Consider the following 21,999-nt stretch of genomic DNA (forward strand, 5'->3'; position numbering starts at 1 on the left):
CGACAAAAATTATTTTTTTTAGATTCAAATAAATTTAATAAAGAAACAAATGAATTTTTACTATTAGATTGTTTTGCCATGTGTATGTAAGCTGTTTATATTACAAATGCCGAGCGAAGCCGGGTAAAACCACTAGTACAGTATATAATTTTATAATATGTATATTCGTATTATATACGTGTGCATACTTAGTATTTATTTATTTTCCACGTACAATATTCATTAATTTTATTTCATAAGAGAATGAATTTATAATCAATACGAAAATTAATGGACATGTGCAATTATTATTTCCAATAGTTAATAAATGAATAACAATGTAAACAATAACAATATAAATAATAAAAAAATGTACATATTCATAGCAAACACGACATATTGTCAAACAAAGGAATTGATTTATTTATTCCTGCGGTACATACAAATATGTATGGACATACATACATATATACGCGAGTGCTTTTGACTTACCAATAGAACAACAGTGCATCTCAAACTTTCTAAAATAAATACATCACGTAATTATATCTAATAGCTGAGATAATAATAAAAATGTAAATTTATCATGGCAAAGTGTTCAAGGTGTTCAAAGCAAGAGAGAAAAAAAGCATGGTTTTTCTCAAAAATAGTAATAGTGAACCTTTTTTTGTGCTAAAAACAACCGCCCTTAACCTGCGTCAGGTACTAGGCTCAGTTTGTATGGGTGGGTATGCACTGTTTCACAGGTCCCAGATGAATCCACTGATTGTGGATGAATCCACCGGCACGGTGCCGGTCTAATCCATCCTTCCCGTGTAAAGGCGGGCTAAGTCTGGTAATGATACAAAACGAATATTGATTTTCTAACTAATGAAAAAAATATATCTCACATTGTTAAACGAACAATTGTTTTATATTTTTCTTTTTTGTCCCAAAAACAGACTCGAGGATTCTGATCAAATGAGATGGATGAAGCTTTGGGGGCTAAATAAAGAAAATTTGTATTTGCAGTTTATTAAATAATTTAATTGAACCGCAAAAAAGTAAAAAAAAGTCTGTATCTAACTAAAAAAATCAATCAAATTTAGAATATAATTGTAATAATGACTTTGTCATTAAAACGACTTGAACAATGAATGTATGTATGTTGTATTAATAATGAATGTATGTATGTTGACCAGTGCCGGCCTTACACCCAATGGCGCCCTCGGGAATTTTTTTCTAAACGCCCTTAGAAAAAAATTTCGCCTTTAGCGCTCTAATCTGAAATTTTTTATGGCTTTTGGCGCTCTAATTTTAAATTTTAGAGCGCCTTTGGCGCATCGTGTGGCGCCCTAACTTATTTGGCGCCCTCGGGCGTCGCCCGACCCAGCCCCCCCCTAAAACCAGCACTGATGTTGACTGAACACTTTTATAGAAATGTATGTACATCAGAGAAATGTTATAATAATAGAAGTGGCTTTAGGCGTTATATTGTTGTGAAGTGACGATTGTCCACAGACATTCCTAAATAATTTTAGCATCAGTCGTATTTGATGCTTGGTGCTCGACGTATGTCCAATAAAAACTTCTCTGGGCAAGTGCATCGTTAAAAGTTGCACAATGAATTCAAAAACACAAAATAAACAACATGGGATACATTTTTATAAGTAAATTGATCATTTAAGTAACATATTATACAATTACAATCGTAGTTTGACAGTTTTTAAAAGTGTCATGGCGATCGCCGGCATTTTACATAACATTTCAGGGGTAGCACCAGAGATATGTAAAAATTATTTTAAATAAATGTAAAAACATTTCTCTTGGTGGCACCGAATACTCAATTATATTAATGACCAATTATTTAAGTTAAATTAATATAAACATCGTTCATTTTATATTATACATATTTTTGTTGAAACTATACATTACACGTTAATTTAATAGTTCCCAAGGACAGACAAATAAAAAAAAGTAGATAAAAATAATCCACCAACTGAGAAAAGAAACGGATTGGCCATCAACGCCCAACACCATCATATACTCAAATTGTAAATAAATATATAATCAATTTGTAATAAATCTAAATATATCAAAATAAAACTTTAATTTCTGTAGTGAATATGTGATGACCCTGATTGTATTCCGTGCGTTTTAGCGTAATTATGGAGACGTACCGCGTAATATTGAAACAATGTATTCATTCGTAAAGGCGTTTCTATTATTATAAGTTATAATATTTATAACATTTCTCTGATGTATGTACATAGATAAAATGTTGAGGTTGAAAATAAATGAATTACATACTATGAATTTAAAAACGAATTATTATTATATGCATGCTTTAACCCCCTCCCACTTTACCAAGTAATACTTGGCTATCCAGATATTTTTAATTAAACGATAAATGTACATATGTCAATAAATAACGATGTATTTTTTGTGACTCAATATAATTTTTGACAATAAGAATAATCTGAATTAAATATAATATGTGTACTGGTGAAAATATACGTATTATCATACATATTGAGAAGTGTAGGTGTTGGAACTACCATGGAATTATAACGAACAGTGTGGTAAGTCACAGCGTAGTAGGCTTGAGAGTCAGTCATATGTTGGCGGCGATTATAATCACTGTTCTGCGGTTAAATCAATCATAGTGTGTGCAGTATTTATTAGTTATTGTTCTAGTAATTTAAAATCAGTTCACTTGCTTGCAAAACTTGGCTATTGTGTTTTTTATGTGCTGCGATAACATTCGAAAGTGTCACATTGTGCGTGGCTTGGTGAAGATGTCTCATTCTCATTATTTCGCTCCAGATAAAAGGTGACCAAGTCTCTCAGGTTATTTTGTTCAGAACTTGTATGTTAAACACCCTTTTCCAAAAGCGATGTTGGTAAATTTGTATATGTATGTATGTATTTGCATATTTCTATAAATTCGCATCGAAATCAGTTGACCTTGCCGTACCAAGGATAGATATTCAAGGTACACTATTAATAGTTTTTTCGTACATCCAAAACTATTTTTATTATATATTTAGCGATTACCGTAAAACTACAATTGAAAATATTAATTTTAATTTCGTATTGATTTTTTTATTGAACGTAAACGTTCTAACACTACATACATACCTTTCTATATACATATTATATACTAGTTGTTTTACCCAGCTTCGCTCAGTATTTGTAATATAAACAGCTTAAACGTGGCGAATCTAATAGTAAATATTTATTTGTTTTTTTATTAAATTTATTTGAATCGAAAAAAATATATATCGAATCGAAACCATATCGAATCGTCGTCATATAAACTTTGATTTGTTTTCGATGTTGCCAACCAACATTAAATACGTACAAAGTCTCTTTCGAAAATGTGTATTAGATACATGTGTGTAGTTTTTGTACATCAAAAAAATACAATATTGATAAAGTAAAAAGATTTTAGAGACTTAGCAATTTGCATTAAAATTTTGGATTAGAGTTTGTAACTTTTTTTTCATTGAACATAAAAAGTTTGAATGGTACTATACCTATATAAAAGAATGGCAACAAATTTAATGGCCAGTATATTAATACATTTTGGTAAGTATACATACATATATCAGTTTTTGGCCAGTATGTTATTAAAAAAATGGTCATTATAAATAACAAATGGAAAGTATAAAAGTCTGACGTACTTTCGCCAAAACAAATAGCAAGTCCTGTTGGATGAAATTGTCCATCATGATCGTATCAATTTTGTGTTGATACCAATTAGTGCTTCCAATCCCGGAAGTTTAGTTCAGCACCTGGATTGCGGTGCTGGGAATTTCCGATCCCGGGATCCCGGTGCTAGCACCGGGATTTCAAATTGTAAAAGAAAAAAAAGTTCAATTGCATGTTTTCATATTTCAAAAACGTTCAATTGCATTTTGCAAACTCTCCCGATGTTTTACGCAAAAAATACTCCCATATTGGCGTACTAATTTTGAGTTTGGCTACATTCTTTAAATTTTCGATTCGCATCCATACGAAAATGTAATAAAATACACATTCGAAAATGTAATAAAATAAAGTAAAAAACATCGCTTTGATTTATTGATTCGTTTTTTACAAATAGTTTGTATCGTATTTTCAATACAAATTGAACACAAATGGAGGAAAACTTACACAAGACTAAAGTTCTACTTCCGGCTTACGAATTCCAACCAAAACCTTATCAACTCTATGTTCGTACAAAAAGAATACAAATATAAATTTTCAGCTAAATATGTTCAGGGCGTGGAAAGAATCGTTGTCACAACATTTTTGACTTTTCTGAGAGGAAAAAATCCCGCTTCCGGTTTATTATATTTAGTGTTTTTTTTTTATTTCCATCACATTGCTACAACAATTATACTTGAATTTTTACGCGAAAAGCACACACGTCAAAGGGGTCGAAAAAAATAGTGGAAGAAAAAATTGAACAAGAGTACACTGCCACTTCTGGTTGACGGATACTGATCAACTTTTATACATAACTTGGTAAAATTTCAGTTTAATAAATTAAAGGATTTCTTAGAAAAACATAAAAAAACCTTGATTCTCTAAATTAAAAGTACTACTTTCGGCTTAGGAAAAAATATTGGGGTGTAATTTTAATAATTTCTATTACAAGTAAGAAATTTCAGTCCGATTTGATGAGTGGTTTGGGAGATAATTTGAATCAAAAACTTAAAAAGAAAGAGGACGCCTATAAGGGGATGTACCATTTCCGGTCAACTTAAAAATTTGAAAAAAAATTCTTAAGTTGACCGGAAAAAGTCTGATATTTCGCTATCAAAGTTTATTTTATTCAATAATTCATATTCTATTGCTAATATGCTTACATGTGATGATCGGTCTTGACCGCTGTTCAATCTTAAATAGTTTTTGATAACTTAATAAAAATAAAAAAATAGGCGAGGGTGCGTTAGGCGCCCCTCGGATCCAGCGCCCTTGGCAACGGCCCCGTTGCCAATGCGTTGTTACAGCACTCTTTTCATTCATGAAAACATTGTGTTTGTACCCCGAATCCGACATATAGGACATTTTCGATGATAAACCAATACTCAACGTCCTTGAAGAAATACATCTGGCAGTCGCAAAGATAATAGGACCTAGCTCTATGCGGACCGAAGCTATACCCGCTATTTACCCGAATTATAGTTCGGGTATGTTTCAAGTTGTAATCTGCAACAGCAATCCAAAAGTGTACAACAAGACTACCTAAATGCATTTTAAAAAGTACGATGTCTTGTTTCGTATTTTTTACTCTTGTTTCTTTCGGCCGCCTGTGTGCGTTGCACACATTTGTACATATGGTAGTCGCGGGCCTGGTCATTAAAATTTGAGTGGCCCACTGCTGGAATGCTTTCCCTAGTCGGTTTACGAAATTATTGTATTTTAAAAAATATATAATCGATTGAAATGCAAGATAGAATAAAAAAAAACTCACGTGCTTGTGGCAAATAAAATGTAATTTTAATTGTAATGTGGTTTTAACTACATATGTACATATAGGTACATACATAACTATACAAACGACTGTGATTCTGAATTCGAGTCTATGGATTATTAACGATGTAAAAATTACTTTTTACGGTAATTCATCGTAAATTAAATAAATAAAATATAATAATTAGGTACTTATTCGTATGTTATTATTATTTCATGACATGTATTGCACAAATCTATATATTGTATACAAAAATGTTTTTTTTTTGTATACATGTTTAATATACGAGACGTATTGTGGTGATTAATAGATTTTTAAGCTATTAACACATCTTTAAAATATTTGAAAAAACGTTTAAAAATAAATTCTTACTATATTTTTTTAATAGTTAATGTTTATCTTGTAAAATACGTATTTTACTATGTAAAACATTTTCGTATTTGTGTTTTATATATGTATATACAAATTCGACGACGAAATATACCGTAAAAGTTGGAAAAACGAGTCTTGAGATATTGCAAGTTGATGGAACGAGGATTATTGACCTATAGATTGTGAGTAACGAGTGCGGCCCAAGTGAGCTGAGTGTAATTGAGAGTATGTAATATGTATGATAGTAAAAAAAATTATGATAATATCCCTAAATACATCTATTCATTCGTCTACTAAGTTTTTTTCCACTCCATACTAATAAAAAACGTTAACGATTTTTTTTAAATATTGTTCATATATAATCAGCGAGAGTGGAAAACCTTGGCCTGCCTTCACAATGATTGCGTTGAAGAAGTAATACAGTTCAATTAAATTCCGATCAGATACTTGCAAAAGTCGTTCTTTCTTTTAATTGATAGCTTTCTTTAGTAATATTTATTTGAGAAGATGAATATAAATTGTGCAACTGGTTACTGCCAACATTTGGAATGTTGGTAGCAACCAATTTACCACACAAAATTGAAATCAACGAACATGATTGCCAATTTTTATTTTGATCAATGAAGTAGGGCACGGCTTTAATACAATTTCATGCTCGGTGCATACCACATTTTTGCAACATTCGAATCATTTGACGGTAACGAAAAATGTTCTTAGGTTATATTAATATTTAATTACTATATATGTATGTAACTAATTATTAGTTACTAATATACCTATATATTACAATCCATTCCATGACTTTGTTCTGAGTGAATGGTTTTGAAACATTTACTTGCCAGTAATGTATTTTTGAATCATTCGTAATGAAATATTATTGAGAAAAAAATAATGAATGCTGAATAGTAGCGTATTCTTAGATTTCTGAATTTTAAATGTCCACTTGTTCATTAATTAGGGCGAAATCACCCAGGGAAGAACGGCACGTCGTGTGCTTGGCTCACCGCTGTGGGGGGTTCTTCTACATTTCTTCAAATATGGAATATATGTACCGTTATCGATCACTGTTAAGCAAGGATAAATACAATGATACAATTTTTCCGAAAAAACTCCAGGGGGTGATTTTGGAACGGTGTGTGCTGGGCGTGCCTTGAATATGTGCTGGGTATGCCACATTTTTTTTTTTGCATGTTTAAAAGTATCCAAAAAAAGCCATGTGCCGCGTTCCTTGCTGCGTGTTTTCGCCCTTATACTCGAAACAATTTTCACAGCCCTATTGACCATAGATATGTACATACATAAGTGATACCTAACAAGAACATTATTGACCATTATCCGTAAAAAAGGATATTTAGATATTATTAAAATAATATGCGATTTAAAAAATTATATACATATTTACATATACAGATATTTCGCTCTAAAATTTGTACTATGATATTTAAGTTACACTTTTTGTAACAACAATCGACAGATTTTATAATGACGACATTAAGTTTAAATAGTGGATGAATTGACCTTTGTAAATGAAATAAAAGTAAACAAAACATGGCGCATAAATGACAAGGTGACTTCACTGTGAATTTTACAAAATTTGCATTAACCAATTTATCTGTTTTAAAATTTCATTCCAGGATCGAAAAATATTTGAGAAACGTGTTAACGATAATAGTAAGGCGACAACTTGAATTTTAAGCACTTGCCACATGCATATTGTATGTATGTACAGTGGCGGACTGGCCATACAAGCTAACATGCCCGATGGCACGTGGGCCCCACGATCTGTTAGAAAATAGGGGCCCTCAGTAAAGTTAAATAGCTTTTTCACTATTTCATTTTACGTGTGTAAAAATGTACAGGATATTGCACTTCGGGACCTAAAGTTTGGGTATTTCAACAAAAGAAACTTCTTACGATATACAAAAGCAACTAATACCTGCTTTAATAGCCCAAGGATCGGTTAACTTTTTTTATTAGGCTCGAAATGTAAGTTTCAACATTTGTGTGGGCCCTTTTGTCAAGCCCATTTCCAACCTCAAGATTATGTATATACCTATTAACCTACATATATAACAAATACCTACTGAAATAAAAATGGGAATATACAAATTTCCGTGAATAAAATAAAGTAAATTTCATAAAACAATTTTGATACTCATCATCAACCAGCGATTTAAATTTACTTCATACTTTAAAAATAACATTTGATTATACTTCGACAATATAGTAAGATTTAAATACACAATTTTAAATAGTTTCCGAATATAAAATTTATTCCTAATCTTGCCCCCTCCTCAAAAGCCCGAGTTTTGATTAATATTAATCGAAAATATTATGCATTGTTTTCTACCGAAAGTAAAAGCCGCTTTTGTGCCACATTATTTTATGATGCATTCTATTTACCTAGGACAAGGGTTAAAACGAAATATACAATGTAATTTATAGATCTATTTTGCTTTTGCCATTTTTATTGCACCTAAATTGAAAACGAAACTCTTTAAAGCGACTTTTACCCACGATCTTTCGAAAGAAACCAGTTAAAACCGTTGAAAATCTATTCCAAAGATCTGTCGGTAACTTTGTACGATTCTCCGGCAAACCTTTTTATTTTATTGGCTAAATACGACTTCGAAAATTTCAATATTATCCTTTTATTTTCTTCGAAGTGGCATAATCCAAAACATATGTTTTCTTTTTTACACATTTAAAGCAACTTAATATCGTACAATTTACTTTAGTTGTGTTTCGAACTAGTACTATTCAACATCTAGTACAGCAGACAAGGCATAATTACAAAGTGTTTGTGAGAGCGGAAACATTCAGAATTTTATATTATTTTATAAAATTCACATTGATTTAAGGTAAGTGATTTTTTTAATTTTTTCATTGTTTAATTTTGTTTGTTTTGCATAGAAAACCAAATTACGGAATACAATAAAATCTCTCAAGGGTAAAAAAAACTATCGATAACAATAAAAAAAGGAGTTTGATGTTGGAAATTTAGACAGCTTTAAAAAAAGTACTAAAACTTTAGATATACCTATATTATATAACACATTAACTTGCTGTGTCGTCGACAGCCACTGAAAAAGTGTTCTTAAATTCGCTCAAGTATGAGTTTTGATCTATTTAATGCGTTGATATTTTAAAATTTAAACAACATTTTTCGTGTTAATGAATTTCAATTTCTCCCTCGCACTCATACGCGACAACGTTTTAGCGGATGTTTGTTTTAATTCGATTGAAATTCACGTACCGCTCGAATTATTACGTTTAGATAAAAAAAATATATTGAGAAAAAAAAAACCAATCCCTATAAACGTGTTGAAATAAAAAAAACTGTCCAAATGAACCCATAACAGCACGGGGAAAAGTTGTGTAAAAATATGTATTTTTGACTTTAGAAATTCGCTAGAAAATTAAGTATTTTAAAGCATAAAAATATTACAATCAATAGAAAAAATATCTAGTACAGGGTTTATTATAAGAACTTTTTAATTCTTCGTATTGATAAGGATTTTCGTTCAGTTACAATTATTTTTTTAATTGATGTTAATTATAAATGCTTTTATATGTAAAATAATCAATGGTACTATACAATATTATGTTTTTGTAGTTAATATATGTATGTTCAATTCATCATCCAAGACGGTTTTATTTTGAATTATTGTATCTAGATGTAAATAGAATACAATAAAATCTATGTTCGCAAAGTTTTTCCAATATATATACATATGTAGGTTCAGGATGTGAATGATTCCAAATGATAAGCGTGGATGCGGTTAAATACGCTTTATTTTTACATACCTCCTTTACGTTTTTACGTGTATCGTCGAGCGACCCCAAAGGGGAAGTGTTGCACAACCCACGCTATGCCTCAAATTTTTTTGTGAATATGAAAAATTGTAATGCTTGAATAAATTCTCCGCAGTGGAATCGAATATCGTGGCAAGTGTTGTTAACTGACATTTATTTGGTCAACTTACTAGAGAAAAGCAAATTTAATAAAAAAAAACATTGCCTTCACGATAGTAATTTTTAGTAATATTTTATCGATCAATACTTTAACTTAATTTGAAAAAAATTTAACTGTTATGTTTTCTCTACGATATGCTATTTCAACTGCAAAGTTTAATTATTTATCGATTTTTGGACATAATCTCAATTCGATTTCAAAGGCAAATCGTATCCGGTGAAATTGAGCCGGAGATCGAATTTTAATTTTAGTTTTTTTGATAATTCTTTATATTGAAAATTTATTTGCCGCATTTTTTCGATTTAAGTTTCTATTTAGTTAATGAACTATTTCCTCACGTCACATTTGTAATACATTTTTGCAATATTTTTAGGGAAAAGAAAGGAAATATTTATTGTAATATTTATAAACTCAATAAACTGAAAATAGAAAGCGATTAAGTAAGTCTGCTTCTCTTAATATTGGGTATCCTACCCAATACGATTTAATTTTAAGATTTCACCAAAGCACTATAAAAAATCTCAAAATAATAAAATGAGAAGAAAAATTATATACATACATACATATATACATTTATTTAAAAACTGCACTCTCTAAGAATGAATCCAAGGGCGGTCCAGGCTTTAGATGTGTAGTGGGAAGTCCAGTATGTATGTAGATAAGTCGTGAAGTGATAAATCCAAGGACGGCCAGGTCGTAGTTATTATGTATACGTAGCAGTTGGTTCAATAGTTAGGAGTCGCGAATTAATAAATAAAAAAACAGATCGGATGAAATTTGATCAGATAATGGATGAATGTCTCCAACGAAAGTTGAAGTAAGACTAAATGTACTTTACCTATCATATCTCGTAAAAAACGAAATTGTGGTTTTTCCTTTATTTCGAAAAGGTAGCGAAAAGTCCACTTTTGCTAAAACGTATTTTTACTAATCATTTTTGTCTTCCGGTGCATAAATATGAAACTTGCTAAAATTGTTATTTTGACATGGGTATTATTGTCAATTGCAAGATCATCTATTCATAACATAAATTTTTCTATAGACATGACAATTAAATAATAATTATAGTTAATTGTTGATTGTTCGCTGCGTAAAAAAATGTATTACATGATGTTTTCCAGGTATCGAGACACCCTTATTGTGTAAGCAGGTAAATCGATGCAAATGTTGGCCATTTAAAAATAAACTGATAGCATCATAGTAGGATCATCCATAATACATTTTGGTATATTCCCTTTTTTTTAAAAGTTTGGTAAAACCCATGGGGAATATAAAATTACATTTAGAGGCATTTACAATTAGCATCAGTTAAAAAAATAATTGTAACCATACGAAATCCTTAATCCCGAAAACCAAACAATTAAAGGGATAGGCTCGTTATATTCATTGAATTCGTTTCAAATATTGGTAACTTTTGCATATAAAATTATGTAGTTCTTTGATTCAGATACGAGGTGTTCGATTGAACATCATTTATAATCTTCTTACTATACCATAATAATTTAAATATTTAAAAGTCAATTGACAACACCTGCCATGGTAGTCGATTTAATTGTGGATTCAATCGTTTTATAATAGTCTTGGATGATGAATTGAACATATATTAACTACAAAAACATAATATTATATAGTCCCGTTGATTACAATGTTCGACAAATGACGACTTTTTTTTGGTTCAGAGACGAGATATGAGTTTTCTTATAGATCTATGCCCAATGAACACGAATCTGGTAATAAAAAATGTTGATTGGCTAGAGATTCGGAGATATATGTGTTTTTTAAATCACGCGATTTTTCTATATCTTGGTGTTGTTCGGTCGATGTCTCAAAATCTGTCAATTTCCTGTTCAAAATGATTTAAAATTCAGCACACTTCCGATTAACCCTTTTAAACGAAAAAAAAAATAGTGTGGCCAGAACACTATCTCAATAAACATGTTTCAATAGAAAATACTCAATATAAAATAGTATTAACAATGGGAAAAAATCCCAAATGAAAATACGTACTTTTGACTTTTGATTTGAACTGGACGACTATTTAGAGAGATTTGAAAGCTGAAAAGTACTACAAATGAAAGATAAAATACCCGACTATAGATTCCAATATTCATTTTGAACAGTAAATTGACAGATTTTGAGACATCGACCGAACAACACCAAGATATAGAAAAATCGCGCGATTTAAAAAACACATATACATATGTATGTATCTCCGAATCTCGGGCCAACCAACATTTTTTATTACCAGATTCGGGTTCACTGTAAATATATCTATAAGAAAATTCATATCTGGTCTCTGAACCATTTTTCGTGTAGAGCAGTGTTATTTTACATATAAAGAATTTGTAATTAGCATCGATTAAAAATATAATTATAATTGAATGAAAATCCTTATTAATACGAAGAATTAAAAAAATCGTATAATAAACCCTGTAAAAACAAAAAGAGAAGAAACTGCTTTGCAAAAATATAAATCGGTTTTGATTTTCAGATATATTACCCCTATTAACATGGAAAAGAGAAGGTATAAATCTGGATCACTAAAACGCAAAGAACGCCAAGAAACAAAAAAACAGAAGTCAGCCAAGTATTGCAGATCTATTACAGATTTTATAGTACCACAACCACTTCCCGCATCAATGTCCAGTTGCGCAACAAATAATCAAGAAACAAGAAACAATACTCATGGCGATGATGTATTGACAAGTGAGTTGCAAGAACAAGAAAGAAATTCTTTGGATATAGAGACAAGAATAAGTGCATCCTATATTAATCAACCCAGGCCCAGTACTTCAGGCTTCATTATTCCGGTATCTGTACAGACTATATTTCCTATAGTTGCAACATCCGCGCATATACCTATAGTTTCAACTAGTGACAAGGAATTAGATATTACTTCAGACATAAATTCTGAGGCACATGATGTTATTGAACCTACACAAGAAAAAAAATGTACTACTGGAATATTTCAATATCCATCGCGAGACAATCTGAAACAATTTTTTGCTGAACATCCATTTCAGCCTGTAAGTGATCTACCATTTGATGCTCGATTATATGAGAGAAACACTATGAATGATTCAGTCCCAAGAAATTGGCTAACATATAACATAGAAAATAAGTGCTTATATTGTTCATATTGCTTAGCGTTTGAGTGTCCCAAATCGGATTCATCATCATTTGTACATGGCTTTAGTGACTACAGACGTATTAGCCAGAACTTGGCTGTGCACGAATCGACAACAACCCATGTGCGAAATGTTCATCAATATATCAGTGTGGTTAATAATGGAACATTAGATAATTTTTTTGCGTCATCATTAATTCAAAAGAAAGAAAAGGTACTAAAGCAAAGAAGTATTGTCATGAGGATTATAGACATCATAAAGATGTTAGGCAAGCAAGCAGTTTCTTTTCGAAGTCACAGAAATGAATCGGCCTATACTCTGGATGATGAAGCTTCGAATCATGGTAATTTTTTGGCTTCAGTGCAGTTGATGGCAAAATATGACACCATTATAGCAGCTCACGTTTCTGCAGTGCAAAAAAAGTCATATCAAAGAATGAAACGACTTAAGCACCAAGGAAAGGCGGGAAATAAAGGCCGTGGTGGACTAATTACCTACTTGAGCAAAACAACTGTTAATAGGTTAATCCATATTATGAAAACTATGATTCAAGAAAGAATTAGTCATGAAGTTTTTGAAGCAAAATATTATTCTATCCAGGTTGATTCAACACAGGATAATACAATCATCGATCAATTTAGCATCATTATTCGGTATGTGCATAAAAGCATTGTCTATGAGCGCCTACTTTCAATTGTGCCGTGTAATGATGGTACAGGACAGGGACTTTTTAATTTATTGACTGAAAAGTTGCAACATCTTAATATTGACCCTAAAAATTGTATATCTGATAGCACCGATGGTGCTGCAAGCTACCATGGAGAGTATAATGGTTTGCAGAGTAAACTTGCTAACATGGCAGATCAACATGTTCATATATGGTGTTATGCCCATGTCTTAAATTTGGTAGTAACTGAAACCACAAAATGTTGTGTGTCTGCAGTTTCTTTTTTTAATTTGCTTCAAAATTTAGCAACTTTTATAAATGGATCATATAAGAGAATGTCTGTGTGGATAGGAGTTGTTGAAAAACAACTGGGGCAAGAAAAGATGAAAAGATTAAAACTAATTGGTGAAACCAGGTGGTCGGGAAAATCTAATGCAGCAACAACAATATTTGGACATTTTAATGATCCCACTGCTAGTACTTTCGTAAATCTACTTACATGCTTATCAATGATACAGGATTCAGACAAGTTTGATGCAAAAACGAAGCACGAAGCCACTTATTTACTCCAGAGTCTTCAAAAGTTTGAAACCATATTGACAGCATTTACTTACTTGTACATATTTGAAACCACAGCCCCCTTGTCTAGTTATTTACAAACAAATTGTTTAGATATGTTTACTGCATGGAGTTTGGTAGATACAGCAACAACAAAGTTGATGGAACAGAAAAGAACATTCCATAATGTTCACAGTAAGGCTTTCGAATTCGTAACAATATGTAATGATATGATTTCAATGATTAATATGGATGAAAATCAAACATTGGAAATTGATTCTATAGAAACAGCGTTGCCTGTTAAAAGACAAAGGAAGAAGAAAAGAATGGCAGATGAAGTAACTAATGATGAAGGAAATTCTTCGGATCCTCTGGCTGATTTTCGAATAACTGTATTTAACCTTATAATGGATCGCATTGTCCAATCGCTACAATCACGATTTATACATCACAAGCAGTTGTATAAAGATTTATCTTGGTTGGACCCAGCTAATTTTAAAATTATTGCAGAAAAAGGCCTTGATGATATTGCATTGGATGGTGTTGTGAAGTTCTTTCCACTAATCAAAAGAGGCAATGTAAAATTAGAATTGGTTTCATTTGCCTCAAATTTTGATATATTGAAGCTATTACTTCAAATTAGTGAGAGTGAGGATGACAGCAGCAGCTGTAAAACTTGCAGAACATGTCCATCGTGCGTTTTAAAAATTTTATCGTCGAACAGACTACACGACAAAGCGTATGATAACCTATATGAATTATACAAAATCGTCTCCACACTCTCAGTTACACAAGTGCAATGTGAGAGGACGTTTTCAAAATTAAAAATAATTAAGAACAGACTGAGAAATACGTTGTCTGAAGAAAATTTAGAAAATTTTATGTTCCTTTCTATTGAGAAGCAAATGTTAGATGATTTGGATGCAGAAGAAATTATTAACAGATATGCACAAGCGTCGAAAGGACTCAAACGTTTGCTAATATACTCTTAATTTTCCAATTTTTCTTTTAGATTTTTTATTATTCTTTTATAATTATGTATTTTATGTGTATGTCCTTGTTGAATCTCGGTTCAGTCCTATCTTGTAAATAAAGTTTCCTATATACATTTTGTATTTCTGTTAATTGCCAGTAAGACGTGTAGTATGTGTATATTCTAATTAATAAAAATAAAAATAAAAATTGCAAAATATAATTGCAATTTTTATTTTTGATTCGTGCATTTTTGAAAATTTGATTTATTTTTTACCCTAGATTTTTAGCGTGATAAAAAAAAAAGATTTTTTTTTTTATATATGGGGGGGGGGGAGGAAAAATTTTTTTTAACCCTGGGGGCCCCCTTTGACTCCTGGCATGTACTAATTTCAGTCCCAGTCCGCCACTGTGTATGTATATGTACATATGTACATCGATTTGGATTACAATCGTTTCATAATATTTTGGAGTCTTATTTCCGTTCGATTTTGAATGGTCTGTTCAGAACGGATATCGATTCCTTTTGTATCTTTCTTGTCTGCTTCTTTGTGAGATGAGCTTGGATCGCTTTATTCCTATTAGTAAGTGGAAGTGCTTCAAGAAAACTTATCTATCATGTATAAATTAAGCATCGTTTCCTCTTTGGTTCAGTCTATTAGTGTTTTATCAATACGTATAAATTACACTTTCACTTATAACTGTAAAACGTGACCTTGCTCAGATATGTGGTTGATATGAGTACCACAATTTTAAATTATTTTAACAGTATTTTACTATTTGGCAACACTAATGTATACCAAGATGGTTTATACCAAAGGCCCTTTGGTATAAACCATCTTGGCAAAGGGTTTATATGTATGCTATGTATTCTATTCTCAACATATTAAATGTATAATATGGATATTTCGTATTTTGTGCGATATTTTGATCGTTGACAAATTTTACACAAATCCTAATATTAATATTTATTATGAAGCGTCATATTTTTGGACATAAACAATGAATGTAAATATAATAAAAAAAATAAAAAAAAATTAGTAAATTTATAATTTGTTGCAAATTTTTAATTTACTATTTTATGTTCAACTGTAAAAAATAAATATCCCATACCGAAATGAAAATATTTTGTTAAAATGATTTAATCGTCTTTTTAATCTTCTCAATTTAAATATATTAACTCGGTGATGTAAAGAGTATCGCGATTATCTCATTTCAAGTTTCGAACGAAAGAGAAACTGAACCAAGACCAGAATTTATTATGGTGCTTGATGAGTGCGTAACCGTTGTCCATCTGCTTACATATTCTTAGCTTTACGTTCACTCATATTACAAACCAATCGGTCAATGTTACTTGTCATATTGTCACATGTATTCTATTTTTGTTAAATATTGACATACAATCAGGGCCAGCTCTAGGGAGGGGAGCTCAATAGCCCTAGAACTAGGGACGCTGTTAGGGCCCAAGATCGTAAAAAAATAATGTGTCTAATTATATATTATACAATCTGTTAAGCCATACAAATATTTATTTTTATGGTATTTTTAATTTTATAAATAATTGAATTTCTGTTAAGAATAAGAAAAATAATATTCACTAGTTTTTAATTGTTGATTCTACAATAATAAGTTCACATACATTGCTTATAACCAGAAATTATTTCATAATTCTAAATACTAAAGTTATATTGCTACATATGTATTGAAAAATAATGAAAACTTGTGTATTTCATTTTCAATTTTAATAATTTTGTAGTATAAATATAAAAAAATAGATATAATAAAAAATGCACGGGATTGAAAATAGAGGTATTTTCGGGAATACGTACGAACCATATTTACCAAGTACGACCTCAATGAAAACCTGTAGTTAAGAAATATTTTGCAATCCTATACATACAAATATAGTAAACTAATGGTTTTACCCAGCTTCGCTCGGTATTTGTAATATAAACTGCTTAAACATGGCTTATCTAATAGTAAACATTCATTTGTTTTTTCATTCAATTTATTTGAATCGAAAAAAAATTATATTTAACGACAGCCAATTAGAAACGAATAGTTTTTTTTTATAATATAAGAGAACCGGAACTGAAACAGGAATCGGGACCCGGAAATGAAAAAGGAATCCAGAACCGGAACTGAAAAAGGAATTGGGATCCGGAACTGAAATTGGAATTGGAAATCGGAATTGAAATCGAAATCTGAATCGAAATCGAAATCGATTTTTTTCGATAACGTCACGGATTATACCACCCAAACCTTACATACATACTTACATTAAACCTTACATACAAAATCTCTTTCGAAATTATATGTTAGATAGCTGCCATTACGCTTGGTCTATGATCAATAAAATTATTTACTATACATACATATAAACATTATTTAAACTCTTCGAAATTGCTTATTGTAAGTGTGCATATTTGATTTTTTCCATCAATAGAAAGATTTGTTAATGCGTTTTTTCCTCATTTTACAGACTTGTACTTTGCTACGCTATTTAAATAGAAACTAGCATTGAATCGAAATGATCGTGCTAAAGTTGTTTCTGTCATCTTTATTGGTTGGACAATATGTGGTGGCACAATATAATGTTGGTGTCGGGATCGCAGATATCACTGGTTCTCCTGTGGAAGTTGCGATGGTAGTTAATGATCACTACATATAATATATATGAGCATATTTTAAATATATAAGCATAATTTAAAATCGAATAACTAATTAATAAATAACAAAAATTATTCAGATGGGTTATGCTAAACTGTCCCAAGTTGGAAAAGGTATTCATCTCAGACAGTATTCCAGAGCATTTATCTTCGAACAAGCAAATACAAGATTGGTATTTGTGTCGATGGATATTGGAATGACTAGTACCGGACTAAGACAAGAAGTGAGTTTTACATTTTGAATGATATTTTACCGAAATAATATTGATAAATTATATTATAAATGTTCATTTTCAGGTTTTGAAAAGACTGACTAAATTATATGGTACACTTTACAATGAGACTAATGTAATATTGAGTGGAACTCATACGCATTCGGGACCGGGAGGATACAACATGTATTTCCTTTTTGATTTATCTATACTCGGTTTTGTTCAGCAGACATTCAAAGCTCATGTAAATGGTATTGTTAAGGTAAATATTTTTGATTGTTAAATAAGCTTAATTTTTATATCTCTTGAAGTCTTGTAAATTTCTCAATATTCTTTTGAGTGGATTTTTAAAAACGAATTTAGAAAAAGGGACATTGAACAAATTCATTCAAAATCATCCTTCTGACAATAATAATCTCTTAATTACTAAATGCTATATATACATTTTAAATTATTTTATGTAATTCCAAATCAAATGTCTATTTTATTAAATGACTATGAATTTGAATATCTAAAATTTTAATATGACCAAATATGTACATATGTACAGTTTTTTTTTAAATGAAACAAGATTACAGAAAAAAAAACTGAAATCGTATCTAGATAAAATATAGCACACAAGACAAATTTTAAATCAAAATGCCAAACACAAGCTCTGGTAAATTCTATGCATAAAACTACATATACGTAGGTCTTTAAATTTTTCCCTTTCCCCTTTTCAAAACACAGTAGTCAATTGTATTAACAGATTTTTAATTGAAAAATAATCAATTATTTAAAATAATAATAAATTTCAGAGTATAAAATTGGCTCACGAAAATCTAACACCAGCAAAAATATTCTACAATGAAGGCACAGTAGAAAACTCCAATATAAATCGATCTCCTCAATCATACTTGTTAAATCCAGACTATGAAAGAATAAAGTTAGTTTTTATTTCATTATTTTTATTTTAGTGTGTATATCATGATATAAGAAATTTTAAAAAGTGATAACTTTTTAACATACCTTTACTTTTTTTAAATATATTATAGATATAGCAAAGATACAGACACAAAAATGGTACAAATAAAATTTGTTTCGTCTGTCGATAACTCAATTCTTGGTGCAATTAGTTGGTTTGCTGTTCACCCAACTAGTATGAATAACACAAATCCACTGGTTTCTTCTGATAATATGGGATATGCTTCAATATTATTGGAGCAAGCTATGAATCCAAAAGGCACTCTTCCCGGACAAGTACACTACTTTCTTTTTGAATTTTTTTATTTATATTCAATGTTTATAAGATGTTTTACTATTTTTATTTTAGGGAAAATTCGTCAGTGCATTTGCATCATCAAATTTGGGTGATGTGTCTCCAAATATTAAGGGTCCAAAATGCGAATTTTCAGGACTGCCTTGTGACGCACTGACCAGTCATTGTAGCAAGAATGAAAAATGTTTTGCTTCTGGACCAGGAAAAGATATGTTTGAAAGCACACAAATAATCGCTCAGCGAATTCAAGAAGTTGGATTGGTATTATCAATTTCGTTATTTCCTAAATACTTTTGTATCAAAATTAATAAAAAGTCAAATTACAATATAATTAATTTAATTGTATATGAATTTGTTAAATATTAGAAACTACTTCAAACTGAGCCTGGCTATGAAATCAACGGACCCATCAATGTCGTACATCAATATGTTAATATGCCAGATATGGAGGTACCTGATTATGATGTTCAAAATGAAAGATTCATTCCGGTAAGTAATATAGAAATTAGACTAAATAATTAAATTTATTTAATGACTATTGAAATCCACGTTTTTATTAATCATAGGATAAACTAGTTAAGGGATGTTTGCCGGCCATGGGCTATAGTTTTGCTGCCGGTACGACAGATGGACCTGGAGAATTCAATTTTACCCAAGGTACCAAAACCGGAAATCCTCTCTGGGACTCCATCAGAAATTTTTTAGCCACACCGACAAAAGAAGATATTGAATGTCAAGCTCCGAAGCCGATCCTTTTAGCCACTGGAAGAGTAAATATCTACATTTCAATAAGACTACATGAGACTTCAATGAATCACATTGTTAGAACATATTAATTCAATAGCGTAAACTTTTCAGATGAAATTCCCTTACGAATGGCAACCCAAAATCTTATCCACTCAATTGGCATTGCTCGGAGATTTAGTCATAGCGGCCATTCCTGGAGAATTTACCACAATGTCAGGTCGTCGTATGAGATCATTGCTAACGAACACATTCGCATCAGCCGGTAAAAACGTTAAGGTGATCATAGCTGGACTCAGTAACACATATTCAGATTACATTGTCACTCCTGAGGAGTATCAAGTAAGTTTATGCACATAAAATACTATTTTAAAACCAACAAAAGCGTATATGTATAATTTGATATTTTATTGTCTTTAGGCTCAACGATATGAAGCTGCGTCAACAATATATGGTCCACACACTCTCACCATTCATTTGCACCAATATAATGAGTTAGCAAAGGCTATTATATCTGTAAGTATAATTAAAATGACTTTCATAGTAAAATGCCAAGCAAATGTATTTTTGTGCATTGAAATTCCACAGTTTTCAATATAGGATAGTATGTAGTTCTCACGAGAAATTTTACTATGGCCACATGGCCTATAGAAATTTCCCTTATTATGCTTAATTATTATGAAATAAATAGCCTCTTCCGTGGCTGTGCCTATAATTTCAATAAATCATTCAATTCAATACCAATAACATTTAATTAAAATATTTAAAATGCAACTATACAAACTTTTTTCTTCCAATGTTAGTTGCATCGATACTTATCAGTTTGTACGTATTAACTGGTTTGAATATTTATGTTTAATGAATAATCTTATTGTATAGTTTAATAGTTACAGTTAGCTGTATACTTAAATTGAAAACAAAAATAAATAAAATATCGCTTTATTGCATTAAATATGTTTACATGTTTTTAGAATGAACGAGTTTCTCCAGGACCAACACCGATTGATTTTTCAGACCGGTTAATAACATTAGTTACGCCTGTTATATTTGACATTGCACCTTGGGGGCATTCGTTTGGTAACTGCATTCAAGAACCAGATGCAAAATATACAAGTAACGATGAAGTCCACGTTAAGTTTGTTAGTATAATTTTTACAATAAAGATGGAGTAGTTCAATAGAGATTAATTTATGTTAACAACATAATTTCACTTTCAAAACAGGTGTCTGGAAATCCTCGAAATAATTTATTAACTGATGCCACATATTTAACTGTCGAAAAATACGATGATAATACAAACGAATGGTTCATAATAGCCACTGATTCTAACTGGGAAACAAAGTATGATTTCTACATTTCAAAAATAATTCATGGAGTATTTTCATTGGTAAATTTTAACTAATTAATTTATTTATAGATTTGTATGGGAAAGAACGTCTCTCTTTTTGGGAAAAAGTGAAGTTAATATATATTGGAAAATCCGACCCGATACAACAATCGGCACTTACAGAATCAAACATTATGGTTATTATCGTCATATTTTCACTTCACCAAAACGCTATGAAGGAGTAACTAGAACTTTTAAGGTGTATTAATTAATTTATTATGTAAATAAGACCAAAAATTGTTTTTTATGTACATTTGTACTTCTTTAAGAGCTATTTCCAAATGAATAATATATTATGGTAAATTTAAATTAAAACTAAAGTCATACATTTAAAAGCGAACAGCATATGTACATGCAGACTGTAGAGCAATGGATGAAACAAACTATTATGATAAATTTATGCTAAATAGCATTTGCCATATTGTGATTATCAAAATATAGCTTTAAATAATGAAATAAGTTTAGATTTTAAATTAAGTTTTCTTATTATCATATTTTGTGTTATATTTTCAATAAATGTTCGCGTGGTTTGGATGTTTAATGTGAAAAATAAATATCAAAAGTTTTCTAAAAAAATTGAGTTTGTTTTCTTTCCAAATGTTGTAACCGATTTAACCTTTTGAAATTCTCAAAA

At 30.6% G+C, this 21,999-nt stretch overlaps 2 protein-coding genes and 1 long non-coding RNA gene across 5 annotated transcripts in view; all 3 read left to right on the forward strand.

The window, feature by feature from the left end:
* Positions 1-21,999, forward strand: part of LOC143910915 (uncharacterized) — a 95,160-nt gene that overhangs the window by 15,645 nt on the left and 57,516 nt on the right. The gene's annotated exons all lie outside the window — the stretch shown is intronic.
* The window catches only part of Trs33 (trafficking protein particle complex subunit Trs33), a 58,967-nt gene that overhangs the window by 11,626 nt on the left and 25,342 nt on the right, over positions 1-21,999 (forward strand). The gene's annotated exons all lie outside the window — the stretch shown is intronic.
* Positions 2,503-21,935, forward strand: LOC143910905 (neutral ceramidase-like). 3 transcript variants are annotated; one of them, XM_077429533.1, is made up of 14 exons: positions 2,503-2,791; positions 17,578-17,742; positions 17,845-17,988; positions 18,062-18,238; positions 18,774-18,901; positions 19,011-19,215; positions 19,289-19,495; positions 19,601-19,723; positions 19,801-20,004; positions 20,093-20,320; positions 20,399-20,494; positions 20,950-21,117; positions 21,201-21,319; positions 21,396-21,935. In XM_077429533.1, the coding sequence occupies exons 2-14, from the start codon at positions 17,626-17,628 to the stop codon at positions 21,571-21,573; spliced, it is 2,094 nt and encodes a 697-aa protein (XP_077285659.1). In that variant the 5' UTR covers positions 2,503-2,791; positions 17,578-17,625; the 3' UTR covers positions 21,574-21,935. The 3 variants fall into 3 exon arrangements, with proteins under 3 accessions (XP_077285659.1, XP_077285661.1, XP_077285662.1); XM_077429535.1 differs by having other exon boundaries at positions 2,506-2,808; XM_077429536.1 differs by having other exon boundaries at positions 2,526-2,623.

The sequence above is a fragment of the Arctopsyche grandis genome, chromosome 4 (genome assembly GCF_051622035.1).
Source record: "Arctopsyche grandis isolate Sample6627 chromosome 4, ASM5162203v2, whole genome shotgun sequence".
Classification (NCBI taxonomy): domain Eukaryota; kingdom Metazoa; phylum Arthropoda; class Insecta; order Trichoptera; family Hydropsychidae; genus Arctopsyche; species Arctopsyche grandis.